General features: G+C 48.2%; 3 protein-coding genes across 3 annotated transcripts; 1 reads left to right on the forward strand and 2 right to left on the reverse strand.

Moving 5' to 3' along the window:
• Positions 1-9: 9 nt before the first annotated feature.
• On the reverse strand, positions 10-1576 carry EDB82DRAFT_221275 (KptA family-domain-containing protein). Its single transcript, XM_025726912.2, has 3 exons — positions 1310-1576; positions 855-1236; positions 10-767 (listed from the first exon to the last, which is right to left on the reverse strand). Exons 2-3 carry the CDS (start codon positions 1080-1082, stop codon positions 135-137), a joined length of 861 nt encoding a protein of 286 aa, XP_025581431.1. The 5' UTR covers positions 1083-1236; positions 1310-1576; the 3' UTR covers positions 10-134.
• EDB82DRAFT_221282 (uncharacterized protein) lies at positions 1546-5810 on the reverse strand. Its single transcript, XM_025726913.2, has 3 exons — positions 4039-5810; positions 1996-3857; positions 1546-1934 (listed from the first exon to the last, which is right to left on the reverse strand). The coding sequence occupies exons 1-2, from the start codon at positions 5683-5685 to the stop codon at positions 1998-2000; spliced, it is 3507 nt and encodes a 1168-aa protein (XP_025581432.1). The 5' UTR covers positions 5686-5810; the 3' UTR covers positions 1546-1934; positions 1996-1997.
• A 10201-nt stretch (positions 5811-16011) lies between these two features.
• Positions 16012-18402, forward strand: EDB82DRAFT_526502 (dual specificity phosphatase; the record flags this gene model as incomplete). Its single annotated transcript, XM_025726915.1, has 1 exon — positions 16012-18402. One exon carries the CDS (start codon positions 16012-16014, stop codon positions 18400-18402), a length of 2391 nt encoding a protein of 796 aa, XP_025581434.1.
• Positions 18403-18446: the final 44 nt, after the last annotated feature.

Below are 18446 nucleotides of genomic sequence, written 5' to 3' on the forward strand. Positions count from 1 at the left end.
GAGTCTGGAGGAATGGGTACGACTAGAGGGTTCTCAGGGGCAGTCTTTCGTACCAAGATAGTCTTGACAATTCCATGCTGTTTTACATTGCAACTTGCAGCCTTGCTATTCACAGTCTTGCTCTAAGAATCGCTTCATTTACCTCCCCTTCCTCCTCGCTTGCCGAAGGGAGGACTTATCTTTATGCCACTAGGCAGATCAGACACCCACTGCCCATCCTGCCAAAGCACACCAACATCAATATTGCGTCCTGTAACCAACTTGAAGTACTTGGTGCTCAGGATGCCCGTCTCATCACCCTCGGTCAACAAGACCCCGTTATCACTCAACCACCACTGGATGCCATCCTTCAAACTCTCTTCCATGTCAATCTCGATGATCAACTCGGCATCCCTGCGCATACCGCTCACGATGCCTTCCTCGGGTGTACCTGCTGAGCAATGCACGTGGTTGCGGTTCATGGGCTTCAGACCACCCGTTTCCACGATGGCTGACCAGAAGTAGAAAAACGATCCGTGAAGAACACGGTTAGGCACGTTGCCAGCCTCGACAGTGATGGGTGTAAGAAGATTGGCTGACTCAAGCTTGATTGAATGGCCCTGGTTGGCACGGATCAGGTAGTCGACTGGAGAAGTGGACTTTGTGTCCAAGGATGGGTTTGTAGCTGGGTTTGGCTTTAAAGTGAAGCGCTGCTTGCCATCTGTAGAGACTGCCGTTTGAATGTCATCAAGTGTGACCTTGAGAGATCGCAATGGGTTCCATGCAAGCTAGACGAACAGGTCAGCGTAAATCCCATGTCCGTAAAAGAACGATGCAGCTCTCTCGAACACCCTTTTCAGGAACCGTTCACTTACCACAGCATCTAGGCGCGCAAAACCCTCGTCGTCGAGTTGAATCCCAGCGTTAGCCGCTTGGTGTCTCAAGAGCCTGGACAAGGCCTTTGACACCTGCACCTCTCGACCCTGACCACCGCCCCCTCCGCCTTTTCCGCGTCCCTTGCCGCCTCTTGGCTTTGAATGTTTGTCTTGCACCTTGTCCTCCACATCAAGAAGCGCATCTTCTCTTGCTGCATCATCAGCCATTGTGTTGTGTATGCGTCGTGCAAAACCCTTGTGATGAAATGGTTGAGATGTGGGCGAACTAGCTTTGGTAGCGACAGCCGATGCTCTGTATGCTGCAAATATAAAATGACGGAATGGGGATTTCAACTTTGATGCAAAGATGAAGGATCTCAATCTGGCCATCACTCAGGTTAACTAGGAATTCTTGCGAGAGCCTGCCAGTGGGGCCCAACTTAGAGGTAACTGACAACCTGCCTATTATTCGGCCTGACTCAGCCTCTCTTTCTTTAAGATTCACAACCCCCTCTCTCGCCGAACAGTCATAGTGATATTATACAAACCAAAACGAGGATGAAAAACATACATCCAAAGGGGAGTTACTTGTATATATCGCAGATTTTTAAACAATAGTCTTCAACATTGGTCATATCACATCCAACAATCCCAAGATAGCGCACACAGAAATGCAAATATGCAACATAGTTAACCATCAAAAATCGTTATAAAACGACCGGGTCAACTTGTACATTAAACTAACTCAGTATCCATATGCTTATCCTAATGCCTTTGCTTTCCCTTAAAGCCCGCCTACTGCCATAAGGCTATGCAGCATAGGCTCTCGCTTCCCGCGTTGCCAGCCACTCCTCGTACGCCATTTTCAAAAACAAAAACATAATCCTCCAAACACCATGATACTGCATACCGCACAACGTGTTCGTCAAGAGACGGAATATGTACATCGAGCGAGAAGGATGATTGAGGTCATCGCTACTGACGCTCTCGGGTCGTCAAGCCGGGTCAAGTGCGAAACAAAGGGGAAGTAAAATAATGAAGTGATTCCCGTCCGAACAAAAATAGGACAATAATGACGGCCTGCGCTCGAAACATAAATATGTGGTTGTACAGTCGTGAATCAATGAAATAATTTTATAACCATCACCTGTAGCTGCCCGCAGCTGTAGAAGGATTGCCTGACGCAATACTCTCCCGGTTAGGTCTTCTAATCATGCTGCCAGTTCTGTTGACCATGGTCGTCTGCCCTAGAGACGTGTAACGTTGTGCACGCTCTTCGGCAAACCTATCGGCCGCGGTTGTACCTTGGTCTTGTTGCGTAGACCTCTCCATATATCTCCGTGGAGGGGTTGCTGTGTTGACGGAAGGTGTTGCCAGGCGGGAGGTCCCGATAGTCGAGGAAACGTACCGCCGTCGTGGGATGGCTGATGTATTCTCTGCTGGCTGTGGCGTTTGCTCTTGCGGTACAACTCGGATCGTGTTGAGATCAGTACGGATGCGAGAAGGTCCTCGGAATTTTGATTCGTCTTCACTATCTTCACCGACCGTGTTTCTACGGTTACGGACAAACAAAGAGGTTCTTCGGCCTTCATCAGGCTCTTCCGTGCCTGCACGTCTAGTTCTTAGGAGAAGCGATGATGTTCTACCGTCATCCGGCTCTTCGGTGCCAGCTCGACGAGATCTAGAAACCAGAAGAGAAGACCTTCGACTAGATATAGGCTCGATTGGAGTCGACGGTATCGAGGTTGACGCACGAGACGTGGGAAGGGAGCTCCCGTTAAGGATGCTGAGTCTCCTCTCCTCAAACTTGGACATGGTTCTGGGGCTAGTAACACCTTCCTTGGGAACGTTCTTCTCAGGTCTTCCAATGCTCTGTCTGCGTTGAGAGAACCCAGAGAAAGTCTTGTTGACGGTTGGTGTGATTGGCGCTTCGTTCTGGACAGGAGGTGGTACTTCGATTGACTGTCGTGGCATCCGTGTTTGAGTGGCTTCCTCGCCCAACGCGAGACAAAGCTCTGTTAAGCTACGGCATACACTCTCGGCTTTTCGCCTTAATTGGCGATCAGTGACAGTCGCATTCGAGCCAATAGTACTGGCGGAGCTGGAAATTGGCCCGGGCTGACCAGCGGTTCCCATCATAGAAGCCAAAGATACGGCATCGTTGGCAGCAGACTCGAGCGCCTGGTAAATATCGGTATCAAGGAGAACCTTGGACTTAGCAAGGGCGGATTGAAGAATGTTGTGCGACTCTCGATGGTGGTGGGAGGATGTGGTGCTAACAGCATCAGTGGTTTGGCGGTTGCCATTCTCGACTCGTTTGGGAGAGGAGGACATGGTAGTTGCCGTCGTGGTCGCTGTCGGCGGTCGGTCGTCCGATAATCTCGATACTGCGGCGCCAGAAGTCGATGGCAGCTTACCAGTCAGTTCTAGTCGATGTATTCTCGATTTGAGGTCGTCTAGTTCATCCCATACCGTGGAAGGTGCAGTGTTTGACAAAGTAGATTCAGTTCCTTCAGCACCGTTTCCGGTGTCGATATTTGACGGCACCTGAAAATCGAAGGATCGAACCAGCGGGGATGAATTGTATGTCTTGTTGTGGCCATGGTGTATGGATTTGTAGGTAGAACTCCGTCCTTGTCCAGTTGAGTTGTCAGTAATGGAGGATCGGCGGCGGGAGTAATTCGAGTTTTCGGAGCTGGGTTCTTGAAAGACAATCGATCTTGGCGTCACGGGCGAAGGGCGCATAGTTGATGTGGAAGCTCGTGAGCGTCCCAGGTCCTCCCCAGGGTGCGCCGATGCTGCCTTATCTCGTGGTGTTGTGCGGTATGTGGAAGACATGCGAGAAACTTCAGTCGCCCTGTCGTCTTCGTAACCTCTTGAACGTGAGCGCGAGGTTTCTCGTTGATCAGAAAGTCGACGTCGAACTCGAGGAGGTGAATTTGGTGAATGTATAGGGACTACCGAGGATAATGGTCGTCTATGTGTGAATCGGGTTGCGCGGGACTATTCCAGTTAGCGTTACCCTTGAATATAGATGGCGTTTCGGATGTGTTTCCAAAAAAAAAACAGCAAAGGCGCAAATTGAGTTCATGCCGGTCCTCGAAAAGCCTCATGGCGCATATGCAATACAAGGATAATCAAGTAGCACATCGTGAAGTGGAATGAAAGAAGAAAAAAGACTTACTACTACACTTCGGTTATCGTCGGAGGGCTGTTCGTCCGTTTGTCGCTGCGAAGTCTCCTCCCTAGCAATTTTCAGGAAGACGTCGCCAGTATCTTCGTTATCGAAAGCGCCGCGACGGCTTGGGATAGGGGCTGAGCGAAGAGCTTCGTCGTCGCTTCGACCTTCTAGGGCGCGCAAGGTCCGGTCATGGTTGGTATCGTCGTCCTCGTCGCCAGAGTCGTGGAAACGCGGTCTTGAGTTCATATCGAGGGTAACGCTCTTCCGAGAGCCTGAAGATCGGAAAGATCGAATCGGAGGGACACGGACAGCGGTCGAGGGCGATGAATCAGTACTGCTGTTGGTGGAGAGGGGTGGTCGATAAGAGACGGGAGGGCGCTGCGATGCAGACGCTCGTCTCTCATCTGAATTCGTTCTGGACAACGTCTTGGGCAAAATTAATTCGCGTTGGCCAGAAGGCGATTCAATTGGCGAGCTCTCGACTGTGGAGCGGAAAGTGAATTGGCCGTCCTTGGCTGCTTCTATGGCTTCGATGGCTTGGAGGCGCTCCGAGTTTAAGGAAAGCGGCGGGCCAGTGGAAGAGGCACCAGCAGTTGATCTGCGCGATACCAAGGGACGCCGAGTGCGAGTCTTTGACGCTGAGAAAACGTGATGCGGGGAGATCGCGTCAGGTGTATGTGCGTCAGAGAAAGATGCGGGACGCTTAATCCCAGCCGAAAGATGGACCACCGATGACGATGACGATGGCTGAAGCGAAGTTGATCTAGAATGAATTTGCGACGGCAGCGGTGCAGTGGCTTCTTCGGGCGCGTTAGGTTCAGTAGGTTGTGTAGAGGATTTTCTGGAGATCAAAGTGGGCGGCGTTGTGTTTGTGGATGGGTCTGTGGGCGCAGATGTCAATGCAGAGACGGCGTGTTTTTCGTCGCGGTGATGCGTTGTCGGGGGAGAAGTGTCAGAATAGGTCGTCGCTGCGAGTGGTGGTGCTGCTGCTGCTGCTGCTGCTGCTGATACTGGGTCAGGGTTGGACGCTGTGGCTGGCCCACTAACAGCGTCTTTCGGGGAGGTCAGAGAAGGGCCTGGGACTGCTGGTTCCGATGCTACTACGCCGGGGGCCGGTGAGACAGGGTCTGGATTGGGTGAGACAGTGGAATCTTCGATTGACGATTGCAGAGGCAACGCTGCTGATGCACTGTCGGAAGATATCGTGGGGGCTGATGTTGGAATTGTGGTTGGTATCGTCGAAGCCGCGGGTTTGTAGTTGATATAATCAATGTTTGGGGCGTCCTTGTTCTTATTTCCCGAATCGAGATTCTGGTTTTTGTTTCGCTTGTACCGGTTGCTGCTAAATGACAAGGGTTCGCCCTTATTAACTAGGGGCACGCTTCCAAGACTTTTGCTTCGGTCTGAAAAACGGAAAGCAGGCAATTTTGAAGGATTGTGACTCTGCCTGTGCGAATCTGCGTGGGCGATGGCAGTCGTCGAAGATGAGGAAGCATCAGACTGCTGAGTAGTGGAAGTGGTGGTGGTGGTAGTAGTAGCAGCAGCTGAAGGACCCCTGGAAGAGGACGAATCGAGGGCTGGCTGAATCTGATGCTGACTGTCAGGACATGGCTGCTCGGCCACACTGGTGAAACCGCCTTGTACCGTCATGGTCCCAGCTGTGGGAGCATTAGAGCATCCCAGCAAGTGCCTGCAGGTAAATACGACGTCAATAGATTGCGAAGAAAAAGTCTCGCAGGTCGTCGCAGTGGAACTTGGCGTGGAGGAAACCTCCGGGTTGATAACAAGGTGAGGTATTAGCTATTAGCTATTACTGTGGATGCATGCGGTAGTGGCCGTCTCATATAACAATGGATTTAAGACAAGCGAATGAATGCCTTGACTCAAGATGCCTTGATTTATGGTGGTTGGTTGGTTGTTTGAATGTCAAAGCGTCCGCATGCCTCGGAAACGGACGACAAGCAAAGAAAGGCCGTGGAGGATGATGAAGCAGAAAGAGCTTGATCGCAGTTGTTGCAGTTTATTAGGGATGATGCGATATGATGGTGATATAATAAAATGGAGAGAATTGAGAAAGAATGAGTCGTAGAGGAAGAAGGCGAAGTCGGTGAGTGTAAAGTGTGAAGGAGGAGGGGACGGCAATGCCCAACCTACCCAATAACTAAAGAGGATAAAGACGGGAACGAATCCAGACAAAACAAAGCAGAACAAGGCGTCCCAGTAGCGAGCAAGAAGGAGATTGATTGAGAGATATGAGAATAAGGAGAGATGATGAAAGTAAAAAATAATATCAGTCAGATGGAGAAGGACCCCTCAACTTTGAATAACAGTTCGTCGCTAGAAGAGGTACTGTAGGAAGTTACCGAAAAGCGAGAGGAGGAGATGAGGACATCGACAAGGGCTCATACACGAACCGAACGGGTCCCTTTTTTTTCTCCTCTTCTCTCTCTGTCTTTTCTGATCCAACAAATCACCAACAAACTAAACCAGACCAGACCAAAACCAAACAGGGGACCGTCACATCAATAACCTTCAAGGATCGGATGCGACGAGAGTTACGTAGCTGAAAGGAGTCTTGGCTACAGTTGACCATGGTATAGTCGCTACTTATCAATATCCGGCCTCACAAACGGACGGTTACAGTACAGTAGCGAAACTTTGTTTATATGATGAGCAATTAAGACGTTGAAACACCAAAAGCCCTCCCCCCATATACCATCAGTCTTTGCTTCCAAGACGTTTTCCCAACGTTTGCGGACATGCACAACTCATGATACTTCAATGTCTGACCTGCAGAACAAAGCACATTTCTGCAGTTGACTCGGCATGAGGTGGGACTTTCGATCTGCAAACGAATTTCCCCCTGCAGAGAATCAAAGGCTCGGGCTCTGACGCTGTCGTTTATGACACTTCTTGTCGTGTTACAGAATAGACAAACCGTAGGTCTTTGTGTGACTCCAAGTTTGGGGCACAGGACATTCAATAACCAACAGCCCCCTTTTTCGAGCATGAACGATTAATTAATTTTCATCCAGATGATAAATGGTCAAAGCTACGCCAGCGAGAGTACATATGTATCTATGGTTACGGGCCGCATGAGCTCCATTCTCATAGTGGCCTAAGCTTCAACCAGTCTTGGTTAAAGAGCATTCTCTGACCCCATCCCAATCTCAATCTCTCTATCGTTGCCCACTCTGGAATGCAACTCACATCCCTTGTCGTTCTCTTTAAGCGAGAGCAGAGGCCACCGTTGGATTCAACCGCCCGCCAGCCTAACGTTAAACGGAGGCCAGACAGGGTAACGATTCCCTACGTCAGGGGTCAACGAAAGCTAGGCGATGAGCTGAAGGAGGAATAGTCTATTCTAGTCTTCCCATGGCGCCATGAGAGTTGCTCCCGTATAGGGCCACGACTAACCTAAACTCGACGAACCCCCTTGACTATCCTTGTGCTGAAACAGAGGCCCATTTGTCCAGTTATGTGGTACTGACATCTCTTAGCAAAAGCAAACATATTATAACGACTGATTGTACGGCCTGGCCTGTGTCCATGGCAATGCAGTTTTCCTGTGAAATGATGTTCGGCTCGCATAAGTGTGTCTCTTAGCATGACACCACTTATAACAGTTATGATATAAACGGGTATGCGTACAGAGACATCAGTACAACGTAACCCCCGAGTTCCACATAGCACATGTTCCGCGCGTGCCGCTCTTTGAATTTGGCATTCGACTTTCTTAACATGAGGCTGCATCGATTGATGATTGCTGTTGCTGTGGTAGTGATGGTAGCCCGCAAGGATATCCATACCCTTATCCTCGCTGCGAATGCCCTCAACGGCCGTCAAAGCCTAATCCAGCACATCCTAGTCCCAGAAAGGTTACATAGCATATACGTATATCTGTCATAGTTGCCAGGAGCTGGGCCAGTTTTCAATTTTTCCTTTCTCCGATTAAAAAGCCGGCCGTTCGCCTATTGCGCCGGGCAACAAAACTAGCTGCTCAAGGCCACATCTGCATAGAGACTATCATTTCGCTACTGGTAACTACTGTAACTACTGCAGATCTCAAAGGAGCATTGACTGTTTCCGTTCAACTTACATACCATCTCGGTTTTCCGACGAAAAAGCAAGCGCGGGATTTTTTATCGTGCTAATCGATTTGTGTGACAGCTAGTGCAAAAACCAAGTACGTGGTGTTACTCAACTTGTTCTCCCATGTGCTTGATTATTAGTGTGGTGTATCTAGAGGATATCGTTGGATACTGATCTACTTTTTGGGCCTAGACCCAGCCAGAATACTGGCTGCAGTTCTTTAAACTGATGCACGAACACATCACCCTGCGTTTTGTCTTATGCCTTGTTTGTCTTGCTGCATGCTCTGTCCTTGATAGCTATTTGCTCTCGGGGTAGCCCTCTCGGGCCTCAAAAGACTTGATTGATGAAACTAGAAGAGCAAAAATTATACAGGTAATCCTGCGCCTTCTTATATTGAGTGCTTAGATCGTTTATTCTTACACCTTGAGGCTTGGGAAACAGCTTTTCTTACACCCTCTTTAGCCAGCCCTTCGGTGAGGAAGGACAGGCCTATCAATTAGAACTATATCAAATCTAACAATTTCCTATTTTTCCATTGTATTTTCGGTGATCTGCATGCATTGGCCGATCCATGGTCTTTCTGTTTGCTTCTTCATGATCCATCACAGTAGTTCATGTCATGCTGCTCAGCATCTCATGGTTGTGAGTTGAATCGGGTCTTGGAGCTCATATTCCATTGCCAACTCTCATGTCACTTGTGGAAACAATGCATTACGGAGAGCATGTCAATCATTTTATGGCTGTACGTGCCATACGAGCCCTCGCTACCGATATGCGGCAAATATCCTACTCGGTAGGCTTTGGTGATGTCTGCCTAAAGACGTCTCATACAACAGAAAGCGTGCAACAGACGACCATCAAGTGCCTTATGTTAATGTTGCTTGAAATATATGTTTTCTATTGTTCTCGTATCACTCCGAACATGATATTTGCCGATACCGTGATTACACATGATATGATCTGGTAAGACGATGGTGATGTTGATTCGTATGCGTAACTCCCGTATAGTATAGTCATCAATGCTACAGACAACTCAAAACTCACATGGATCTTGAGCCAAACAGTATTGTATTGTACACAGTCATTTAAATCAGGTAGAGCATAATAATTTGCTCTTTCGCGGTTGCATGTCATGGGAAGTTAGCTCACGGGGTAGATCATAGATGCTTGAAGGTGTGGCCTAACAACATTAATAACTATGAACATGGAATTCCACAACTGATTTTGACTAGCACCTATAAATTAACATCAGCCATTGACTGTATGCCTTGTAAGTTTCGTCGAAGTCTTATAATAACACTGAAAGGAAGAACCCAGTGGCGGCAGCCTACCCTATGGCTGGCTTAAGATTCGAGGGATAACATATGAACTGACGAACTTGTCACAAAAATACATCAAAATTTCTTTTTTATTTGATAGATATTGAACGGAACTCTTTTATATCTATATTGACTGTATAAATGCTTCTATACCATTCCAGTGACCCAGGAGTTCATGTTTGAACCACCTCTAGCAGTAGAGTTGACAAAACAAGATCACAACTTGTCCGCAACCAACATAATCAATAATTATTTTATGTGACAAGTATTAACATAATAGAGAATTCAATATAATTTGTTCACTCTAGACAAGTCGTCGTTCTGATATTTTGCTGACATACTCCAAACCCTCCAAGTTCACAACATGGCTCGGCTATGCCTTGAGCTGCCAGTTCAATAACAGACCCAACCTGTCTCCCACGAGGTTGATCAAACAGCTGTCAATAATCTTCGCGTCTTATGTCATGATCTTCAAATAGATCAAAACTTGTGATATGTAGTTATTTTTCTTTTTGTGTCACATGAAACTAATGACCTATCGTACCATCTATACGAAACATAACAAAGCGGTGGGACAGATTGAGCAGAGGTGTAAGAAGATTAGTTGCCATGGAGAATGGATATACTAACACTCTAGTTGCTGAATGCCATTCGCAACTATGAATGACTTGGTCTATGTCATAAGTCGATGTTGAGAATATCGTTAGGTAGTTTACCTTGTTAAAGTGAGTACACCTTACTCTAACTTGCAACAGTAAGTATATTGCCCATTGCTACACTATTTCGCGAAACAAAAAACAACACCCTGCAAGTCGTAAAATCGTTTCCCCAACAAATATTAAAACCAACGGATATAAGGCCAGGAACTGTTAGCCAAGAGTTTATCAGATGGACCAGTGCTACCTTGTGTAATACGGTAAGTGTTTTCACGTTCTACCTGAAACAGAGTGATCGGATATCCTTGTACGGAACAACTATCGCTGCATCTGCTACTAACCCTACGCTACGGGCCAGAAAAGGCCCAGGTTCGTCATATATCACTTATACGCAGGGAACATTGGCGCAGCTGGATGGTGCAACTAGACCCTGGGGAATATCTGGACAATACAACATAAACCACCCATTTTGCAAATAAGCTATGTAGAAAAGACAAAAGCAATAACGCAGCACGGATGTCGATATATGTGTTGAAGAATGACTCGGGAAAGACAACGACAGCCTCGGCTCTCCTGAAAGTTGTGACAAATGTTAATTACCGTTCGGATGTCTTCAGACAACTCCCATGCATTAAGCTACCAGCATTCAGTGATATATCCAAGAGTCGGTCAAGGCATGACCGAGGCTAATGAAAGAATTGGACTGAATCGCCAGAGTAGAAAAAGCAAAAAAACACAAAAAAACGGATACATACAGTAAGACTAATAGGCCAGTTACTGGAAAGGTACAGATACGGAGTAGGTATATTACAGATCCCTGGCTACATAGTATGTCATAAGAAATTACAGTCTCAAAGCCATGATTAGCGACACGTGATACAGGGACGAGGATAAGGGCTCCCATGGAAAGAAAGGAAGTGTTTAGTTAGTGTAAGATATTTCTGTCTCAAGAGTGGCTGGAGTCTGGAGCTCCCTAGGCGAGCGAGTAACAGGCTGGGTAGGATAAATCTTCAACCAGCGGCAAGACGACACAGCCATATACACGAAACAAGCGCAGTCGCGGCTACACGCAATTGCGGTCTGAATATTTTCTAGTCAGGGGGAATGAATGGCTTAAAGGGAACGGAAGGATTTGCGGGATGATCATGGAGTGTTGCGTATTCTGTGAGGGCGAAGTTAACCCTGCAATGAAGAGAGTCTCGTTTCAGATCAAGACCCGCCTGAGTCACTGTTGGTACATAGAATAACTAGGTACTGTAATTATTAAAAGAATGTCATTTTAGGAACGAGAATCTCCCATCACAACAACATTAATGGGGCTGCAACTTTCAGGTGAAGCACACCAAAGGAACTGGTCGAATTTCCTTTTGTCTCTCAAACTCTGGGGGGTTAGATGAAAAGTCCAACTGCCTACAAAGGCAGGACACGACGCAAACAGTGTGGAGGAACCCTGCAGGGGCAGATTGCAAGATTGCTCCTTATTAGTTACGGATCACTGCATGTACATATAAGTGAATTGGTGAATGAACGATTGAGTGAATGACATGACTGATGAATAAAGGAAGGTAAAAAAAGAAGCTAAAAAAAGGATTTGATAACTATGTGGGCTGTAACCGTCGCCCCCCTCTGAGCAATTTGACGTGCAGCTAGCCAATTGTAATTTGAGAGACATTTTTCTTATTTGGACTGTGCCATTTCCGTGTGCTGTATGTAGCGGTCTGGTCTGGTAGAAAATCATTTCTTTTCTTTTCTCTTTTCAGGTGATCGTCTTTTCGTGTCTCTGCTGCATCTGGTAGATCATCTCATCATTGGTCATTTGATCGTCTTTTGTCTGAGAGCGTTAGGTTAGATAAAAAAAAAAGCTGAAACTCGATGGGTCTCTTGATTTTCCCGTTTCCATTCCTTACAGCAGTTACCAGACCAGGCTAGCCCCAGGGGTTTCAGAACTGCGAACCACCCTTTTTGTAGCTTGGCGGCCTTTTTGATCTGCCGTCAGAAGGAGACTAACGAAAAGGGAAGAGTGCGGCCCGGTTATGTTTCTGACCACTTGTGATTGTGTGTAGGTATCTAGACTAGTGTCTTGGTTACTCTAAGGAGCGTTGAGAGAGAGAGATAATTAAGCTAGATTGAATAGTTAAATTTGCCCATTTTTTTTTTTTTTACATGCCGATGGGAGATGAGTACTATTGGTTTTGGCATGGTCACTGTTTCTTACTGTTCCCGGGTACTAATTGCTGGGTACCTAACGAATGAATGCATGAATGACACTGACCATGATGAAGAGACCATGTCCAATCAGTTGGCTCTAAACTCGATAAAAATAATCCATCGTATTATAAAAAAAAGTACAATAGCCAAGTTGTTAGTCTCGTATATATCTCCACTCACTCAACTTCAATAGTCCTTGTCCTGTCCAAGCAGGAACAGCATGTAGCTTCATATCTTCGGGTGTCTTTCTTACTGTGACTGAATGACCGAGAATAGAAATGGATATACGTACTACTGGACGTAACCATGTGGACTGTTTATTAGGCGCCGCAGTGGCGCAAGCCGGCCTAGGCTAAGCCACGAGGCCTTTGACAGTTTCAACATTCGGGCAAGTTTAACCCAACATGACCTCAAGGGACCAGGAGTAGGAGGCAAAACAAACTTGGCCACCGACAAGAGTCTAGAGCATAACAGACGGAATTACCGCCTCAGTTGACTGGGATATAGTTGAGTTTCTTTACTTGTCTATTTTCTACATCCAAAACCTTCCAAGTCAAGTTTTTTACTGCCCCTAGCTCTACTCCAAACAAAGGCTAGAAAGGCCACGCGAGAACGTCCCGTGTTTCGATCGTATCCAGTTTACAGCCCGTTTTTATGACGCCGCCCCTGCTGCCCGGCCAGCGACAGACTTATCGCCAGGACCAGCGAGTAGCCAGTGCACTTTCTTACTCTGGTTGGACCCGGCCCCGTACGGCAACATTGAACAGGGCCAGGTATTCGTAGTAAGGTTAGTTGACGGTGGAGGAACAGGGGACCCCCTTTCTCACCCGTCTGAACTTGACGAGTAAGCCTGAGTCTGATTCTGAGCCGCCTGTTCTCTTACATGCAGTACAGTTGCGTTGCAGAGAGGTTACAGAAGACCCCTTGTCCACCTGTGACGCCAAAAGATGGTCGAATCACGGACGACGGGGTTTGTGGCGGGGCCGGGGTAAGGCCAGGCAGGCATGCTTTTTTCTCTTTCTTTACTTCCTTTCCTTTGGTGGCGTAGACCTGGCGCTTTCACTTTCACTTTCGCTTTCACAGCCAGCGGTTGAGACGATAACCGACTACCTACCAGATGAACAAATCTCCTCTTGGGCATACCGTAAAACGGCGCTTGCTAGTTATCTACTAATGTAAAGACATGACGAGCTGCAGCCCTACATAACACAAGACTGTATATGGGCAGGCGGTTGACGAGGTTTGATGACAAAACGGGCATGTAATAATTAAACTGGTGAACTGATCTGCAGAAACACCAACGCTGGAATCTTGAAAGTTTGAGAGTGAACAATTGTCTTTGACAACTCCTGATTGAGCAAGCGAATCCGCGCTTGTCTATCGTTTCCCAAATTGTCAAGATCTCAGATAGCCCTGACATTACGGATATGTTGACTAGGTTGATCCGCAAATTATCCATTTATTATTGTCAAGCAGCTATCCATCAGCACGGCGCAGCACAGTGTACGTTCTGCTACAGACCAGGAAGAAGGTACTTAACGCCAGTGGTTTAAATTTAAATCCTCCACCTTGGGAGCAGCAAGCGTCGCGACGTCCCACTGCCACACACCCCGTCCGTTTGCGCCCCCCCCCCCCCCCCCCCCCCCCTTGTTCTTGTTCTGCAACTCTCAAGTCCCAATTTGGTTTCGGATACATGATTGGCTGACTGTAAGCGCCTTTCATGCTGTTCCAGTGCTGCAGAGTGCTGCTCGAGGTCTATATTTAGGATCCCGACGCGTTTCGTGCAGGGAGGTCGTCCACTCACAAAGCAGAATTTACGGCCGTGGCTAGCTTGGAACCTCTGAGAAGAGCTGTGAGTGGTTCGTTGTAGCGCCTTTGAAGCAGCTCGCCCCATTCTACTGACCTGCCCGCTCATCTATCCCATCCTCACTCTGGAATTAGAGCAACCTAAGAGAGTGAAAAGAGCTGGAGATCCATCCTTAATGGTGGCATCAGCTCAGTGCAATTCTGTTCAGTTGGCTCTCGCAGGCGAGCCTAGTGTGTATGTCGATGTCTATGATGGAGTCTCTCATTCTTTAATTCCAGTCTTTGTCTCTCATTGGACACCGTAAGTTGTCTATTGGCAAGGGAGTGACATAAGGATCTGGACTCGATTTGGCCATTCAATATTATTCGCTTCGATACTCGTGACCGGAGCAGCTCAACAAATGTGTTGTGCAGATATTCCATCCAGACGCAGTACGAAGATCTAGACTAGATCTCCACCAAAAAATACTTGTTGTCGATTGTTAGCAATACTAGGTTGCCAGTTGTGCATGTTTCGTATGGATGCTATTCTTGATTTTGCACCCATTCCGAACCTGGTTCAAGGATCTCACGCAGGTTTCCCTCCCACTTCTGTTCTCTTTTCTTCACGTGCAGGATACATGTGTACCTACAAACATTGCCGCTTGTTAACGCTTTCAGTGCCGCCTATTGAAGGCGGATATTTGTTTCATATTGAATACGAAAATAAAAAAGAATTGCCGCCGTGTGCAGTTCAACAACATGTTGAATTATAATTATCTACCAGGTACTGCTGTAGTTGTGGCCGGATTAGACTTCCCTGGATTGGACTGGATGCTTCAATTATTGTTTTAGGTGCCGCCGTTGCTATGTCGGCGGGCAACGCTCGGTCTCCTTTTGCAGGGCTTGGAGCCTCCACCAGGCAGCTGACTTGCCCGTCCATGGCAGTGGAGGCCCTGTATGTACTGTGTCGTGGTCGGGAATACATACAGTAAGTACCTCCTTCGCCGGTAGCGCCTGCTGGGTACCAGGTTCCATCTCATGGATTGCTCATTGCTCGCGCGCACACCCCCAAGGGCTACCAGTTCTCCCCCAGAAGCTAAACTCAATCCAATCCAATCCCAAGACGTCTCACACTCCCCTCCAACTCATTACTCTTCCTCTCGTCTTTCTCTCTCACTTCTCTCCTCACTTTGATCTTTCGAAATTCAAATCTTAACCTCTTTGCCCTTCCCTTTGCCCTCCCCCAGATCAGCCCAAGAAGTCTGATATAACCTCCCCTCCTCGAACGACGACTCGGTCTCCCTAGTAAAGGGAAATAATGATCTCGCGACTTTAACAGCGCCACTCGCAGCCCTGCCCTGCCGCTATCTATCGTCGAGGCGCCAGTTCTTTGTCTCACTTCATCTGGGCTCGTTCCTTATTCTTCCTGCTACCCGCTAGATTCGACAGTAGCTTGTTTCTTCGATTGATTTTATCGCCCCAGCTCGCGATACGTTTCTCGCCAAGAGCATCTTTTTTACCTTCTCTTATTCACAAGCCGAGGATTCTTGCGTGCATTTTTACCGAGCACTGCCCACTACCCGGCACGCTCAGCGACAGGATCAGCTGTGCTGACCATTCGAACGACCGACTTAACTTGTTCTCGATCGCACCGCTACCTTGGAAAACCATTCGTTTCTCATACCGCAATATTTACCACTTGCTGCTCAATTCTCCAAATCTTTGCACCTAATTTCATCAACATTTTCACGGACTGCAAGTCAACCCTGGTGTATTTCAACGCCCAGCACGAACCCTCGAAGCAAGACCTACGGCGCAAACGACAAGATCATAATTGACCTCAAAATCTGCTTCGGCCTTTTGCGCGCATAGGACGGAAACTTACCCAACCACCCAACCACCACCAAAACATGCCTTCAGTTACAGACCGGAGAGTGTACGAGGATCAAATACCGCCTTTCATGACAGTATTTGACCTGGATGCCGAGACTATGGCAGATCAAGACACTGTCACACTTATGGACACTAAATTTGTCGATATGGACACTAAGCGACCTGGCATGATGGGTGCCTCTCACCAACATGGCCTTGCACCAAGCATGATGCCAGTGGACTCAATTCACAAGCACCATGATAGCACATCAACACAAACCTCCGAGTCGGCCGACTCTTCACCCACCACAACGCTATCTACAACCGACTCTTCGCCTCTGTCAGATGCCTCTCCTTCCTCTTCTCCCGATTCTCCCATGAACCTTATCCCACTCAACAACTTCCCTGCTACCAGCTTTGGCACTCTTGGCGTCAACAACATGAGCATGAACTACAACACCAACAGCAGTACCATGTTAAGCGAACCGCCTCGGTTACAGCGACCCATGACATCGCCCTCGCCGCGGCGTGGACGCAACATGAAGGGTCTGTCTATTCAACCCCCCTTCGCTGTTTCGACCGCCACAGCAAACATTTCGTTGGTTTCTGAGCCAGCCTCTCCATCATTCATCAAGCCTACGATTCCGGCCATGAGGAGAAAGCCCAGCCAGTTGAGTCTCAACACCAACACTTCTGACTTGAACCACAAGACCACTCTAGAGGTCCCGCCTTCTCCGGCCATGCCTATGCTCCAGCGCCGAGCTCTGAAGCACTCATGCTCGTCGCCTCACATGTCCTCCGGTCTCAAGTCGGCAACATTTGGCCCACCAGGCGGCATGACCTTTCCCAAGGTACTGGAACGAAACGAATCCGGACTCTCAGAGGTGTTGCGTCCATCCAAGTCGACTCTCAAGCCAACAACCATTCATTCTGCCATCACGGAAGAGGACTCACCGATTCGTACTCAAATGGCCTTCCGAGATGATGATCCTTACCGCGACAATGAGAACAACGAGGACATGAAGACTCCTGGATACCCTGACGGACCAATTGCCATCTATGGGGATAATATCTTCCTCTACTCGGAACCTACCGCAGACGAGGCAGCTCGCTTTGATGTAGTCATTAACTGCGCCAGGGAGGTCAGCAACCCGTTTGAAATCAACAGGGCCAAACGACGCCCTATGTCTATTGCTGAGCCCGACACTGCTGTGTCTACAGCCAGCTTCATGACAGCCTGGGAGTTTCCTCAAGGCGAAGATTCGGTTGAGACACCAACAACGCCCAAGGCGCTCCAGTTTAAGGAGCCCGAGTACATTCATATTCCTTGGGACCACAACACTGATATTACTCCCGATCTTATGAATCTGTGCAATGTTATTGATGACCGTACCAAGGCTGGCAAGCGTGTGCTTATCCACTGTCAACAGGGTGCTAGCCGATCTGCCAGTTTGATTATTGCCTACGGACTGTTCCAGAGACCTGAACTTACTGTCAACGATGCTTACTATGCTGCCCAAGCCAAAAGTCAATGGATCAGCCCAAACATGAAGCTCATGTATTCATTACAAGACTTCCAGAAGGAAGTGTCAACAAAGCGCACGGCCCAGCCCTCAAACCGCCCCAGACCTGGTCGCAAACCTTCCAAGCACAGACTTACACTGTCCGCCAACGCCATCGACATTGGACCTAAGGAACCCCAAACTGCGCCTCTTCCATCACAAGGCGAGGACGTCAAGGATTCGAACCTGAGCTCGAGTCCCACTCGGTTACGTGGCAACTCGACACCTGGCCCTCGACCAGTTTCACCAGGCCCAGCTTCTGCTCCCCCCACATGTACATGGAAGGATGAGATCGAGCAACGGCCATCCGATAAACTGAACCCTTTCAAATTGGGCGATCTACCAAAGAGACCCGTCTCGAATCACGGCGAGGCGCCGCTGCCCACATTGGCGCCACCTACGTTGGCACTACCTACGTTGGCACCTTCGACTTTGGCTCCATCACCTATGATGGATTCGACCATGAAGCCGCCTCCTTCTCCCGGATTTCCTTCTCAGGCAAGCTTTGGCTTCCAGAGTATGACCTTCCCAAGGTTCAATCCAGCACCACCCGAGATGAAGTTCAACGACAGCCCATTTCAGAGGACGATAGCTCTTCCTGGCTCATATCCAGAGGACGATGCCTTGTTATCGCCCAGAGCCGAGACAATGACCAACAACCCGCTTCACGACGTGCATGAAGTTGCCGGTATGCGATTTGTGGAAAGTCCCCCGACTCCGGGTCAGGGTTTGTTCTCTCCTCGAGCCGGCATGTTTCCTCGTGACCCTTTCTCAACATTTGGGAGACCACCAGTTGTTGCAGATCCAAGGAGTCCACCTACCAAGGGCGAAGCACCTATAATTCGATCAATTGATGATCTCTTATGATGAAGCTTGACCATAGTATCATGTTTCGAAGCCGAACGATGCAA

This window comes from Fusarium venenatum (assembly GCF_020744135.1).
Source record: "Fusarium venenatum strain MPI-CAGE-CH-0201 chromosome Unknown EDB82scaffold_3, whole genome shotgun sequence".
Lineage (NCBI taxonomy): Eukaryota > Fungi > Ascomycota > Sordariomycetes > Hypocreales > Nectriaceae > Fusarium > Fusarium venenatum.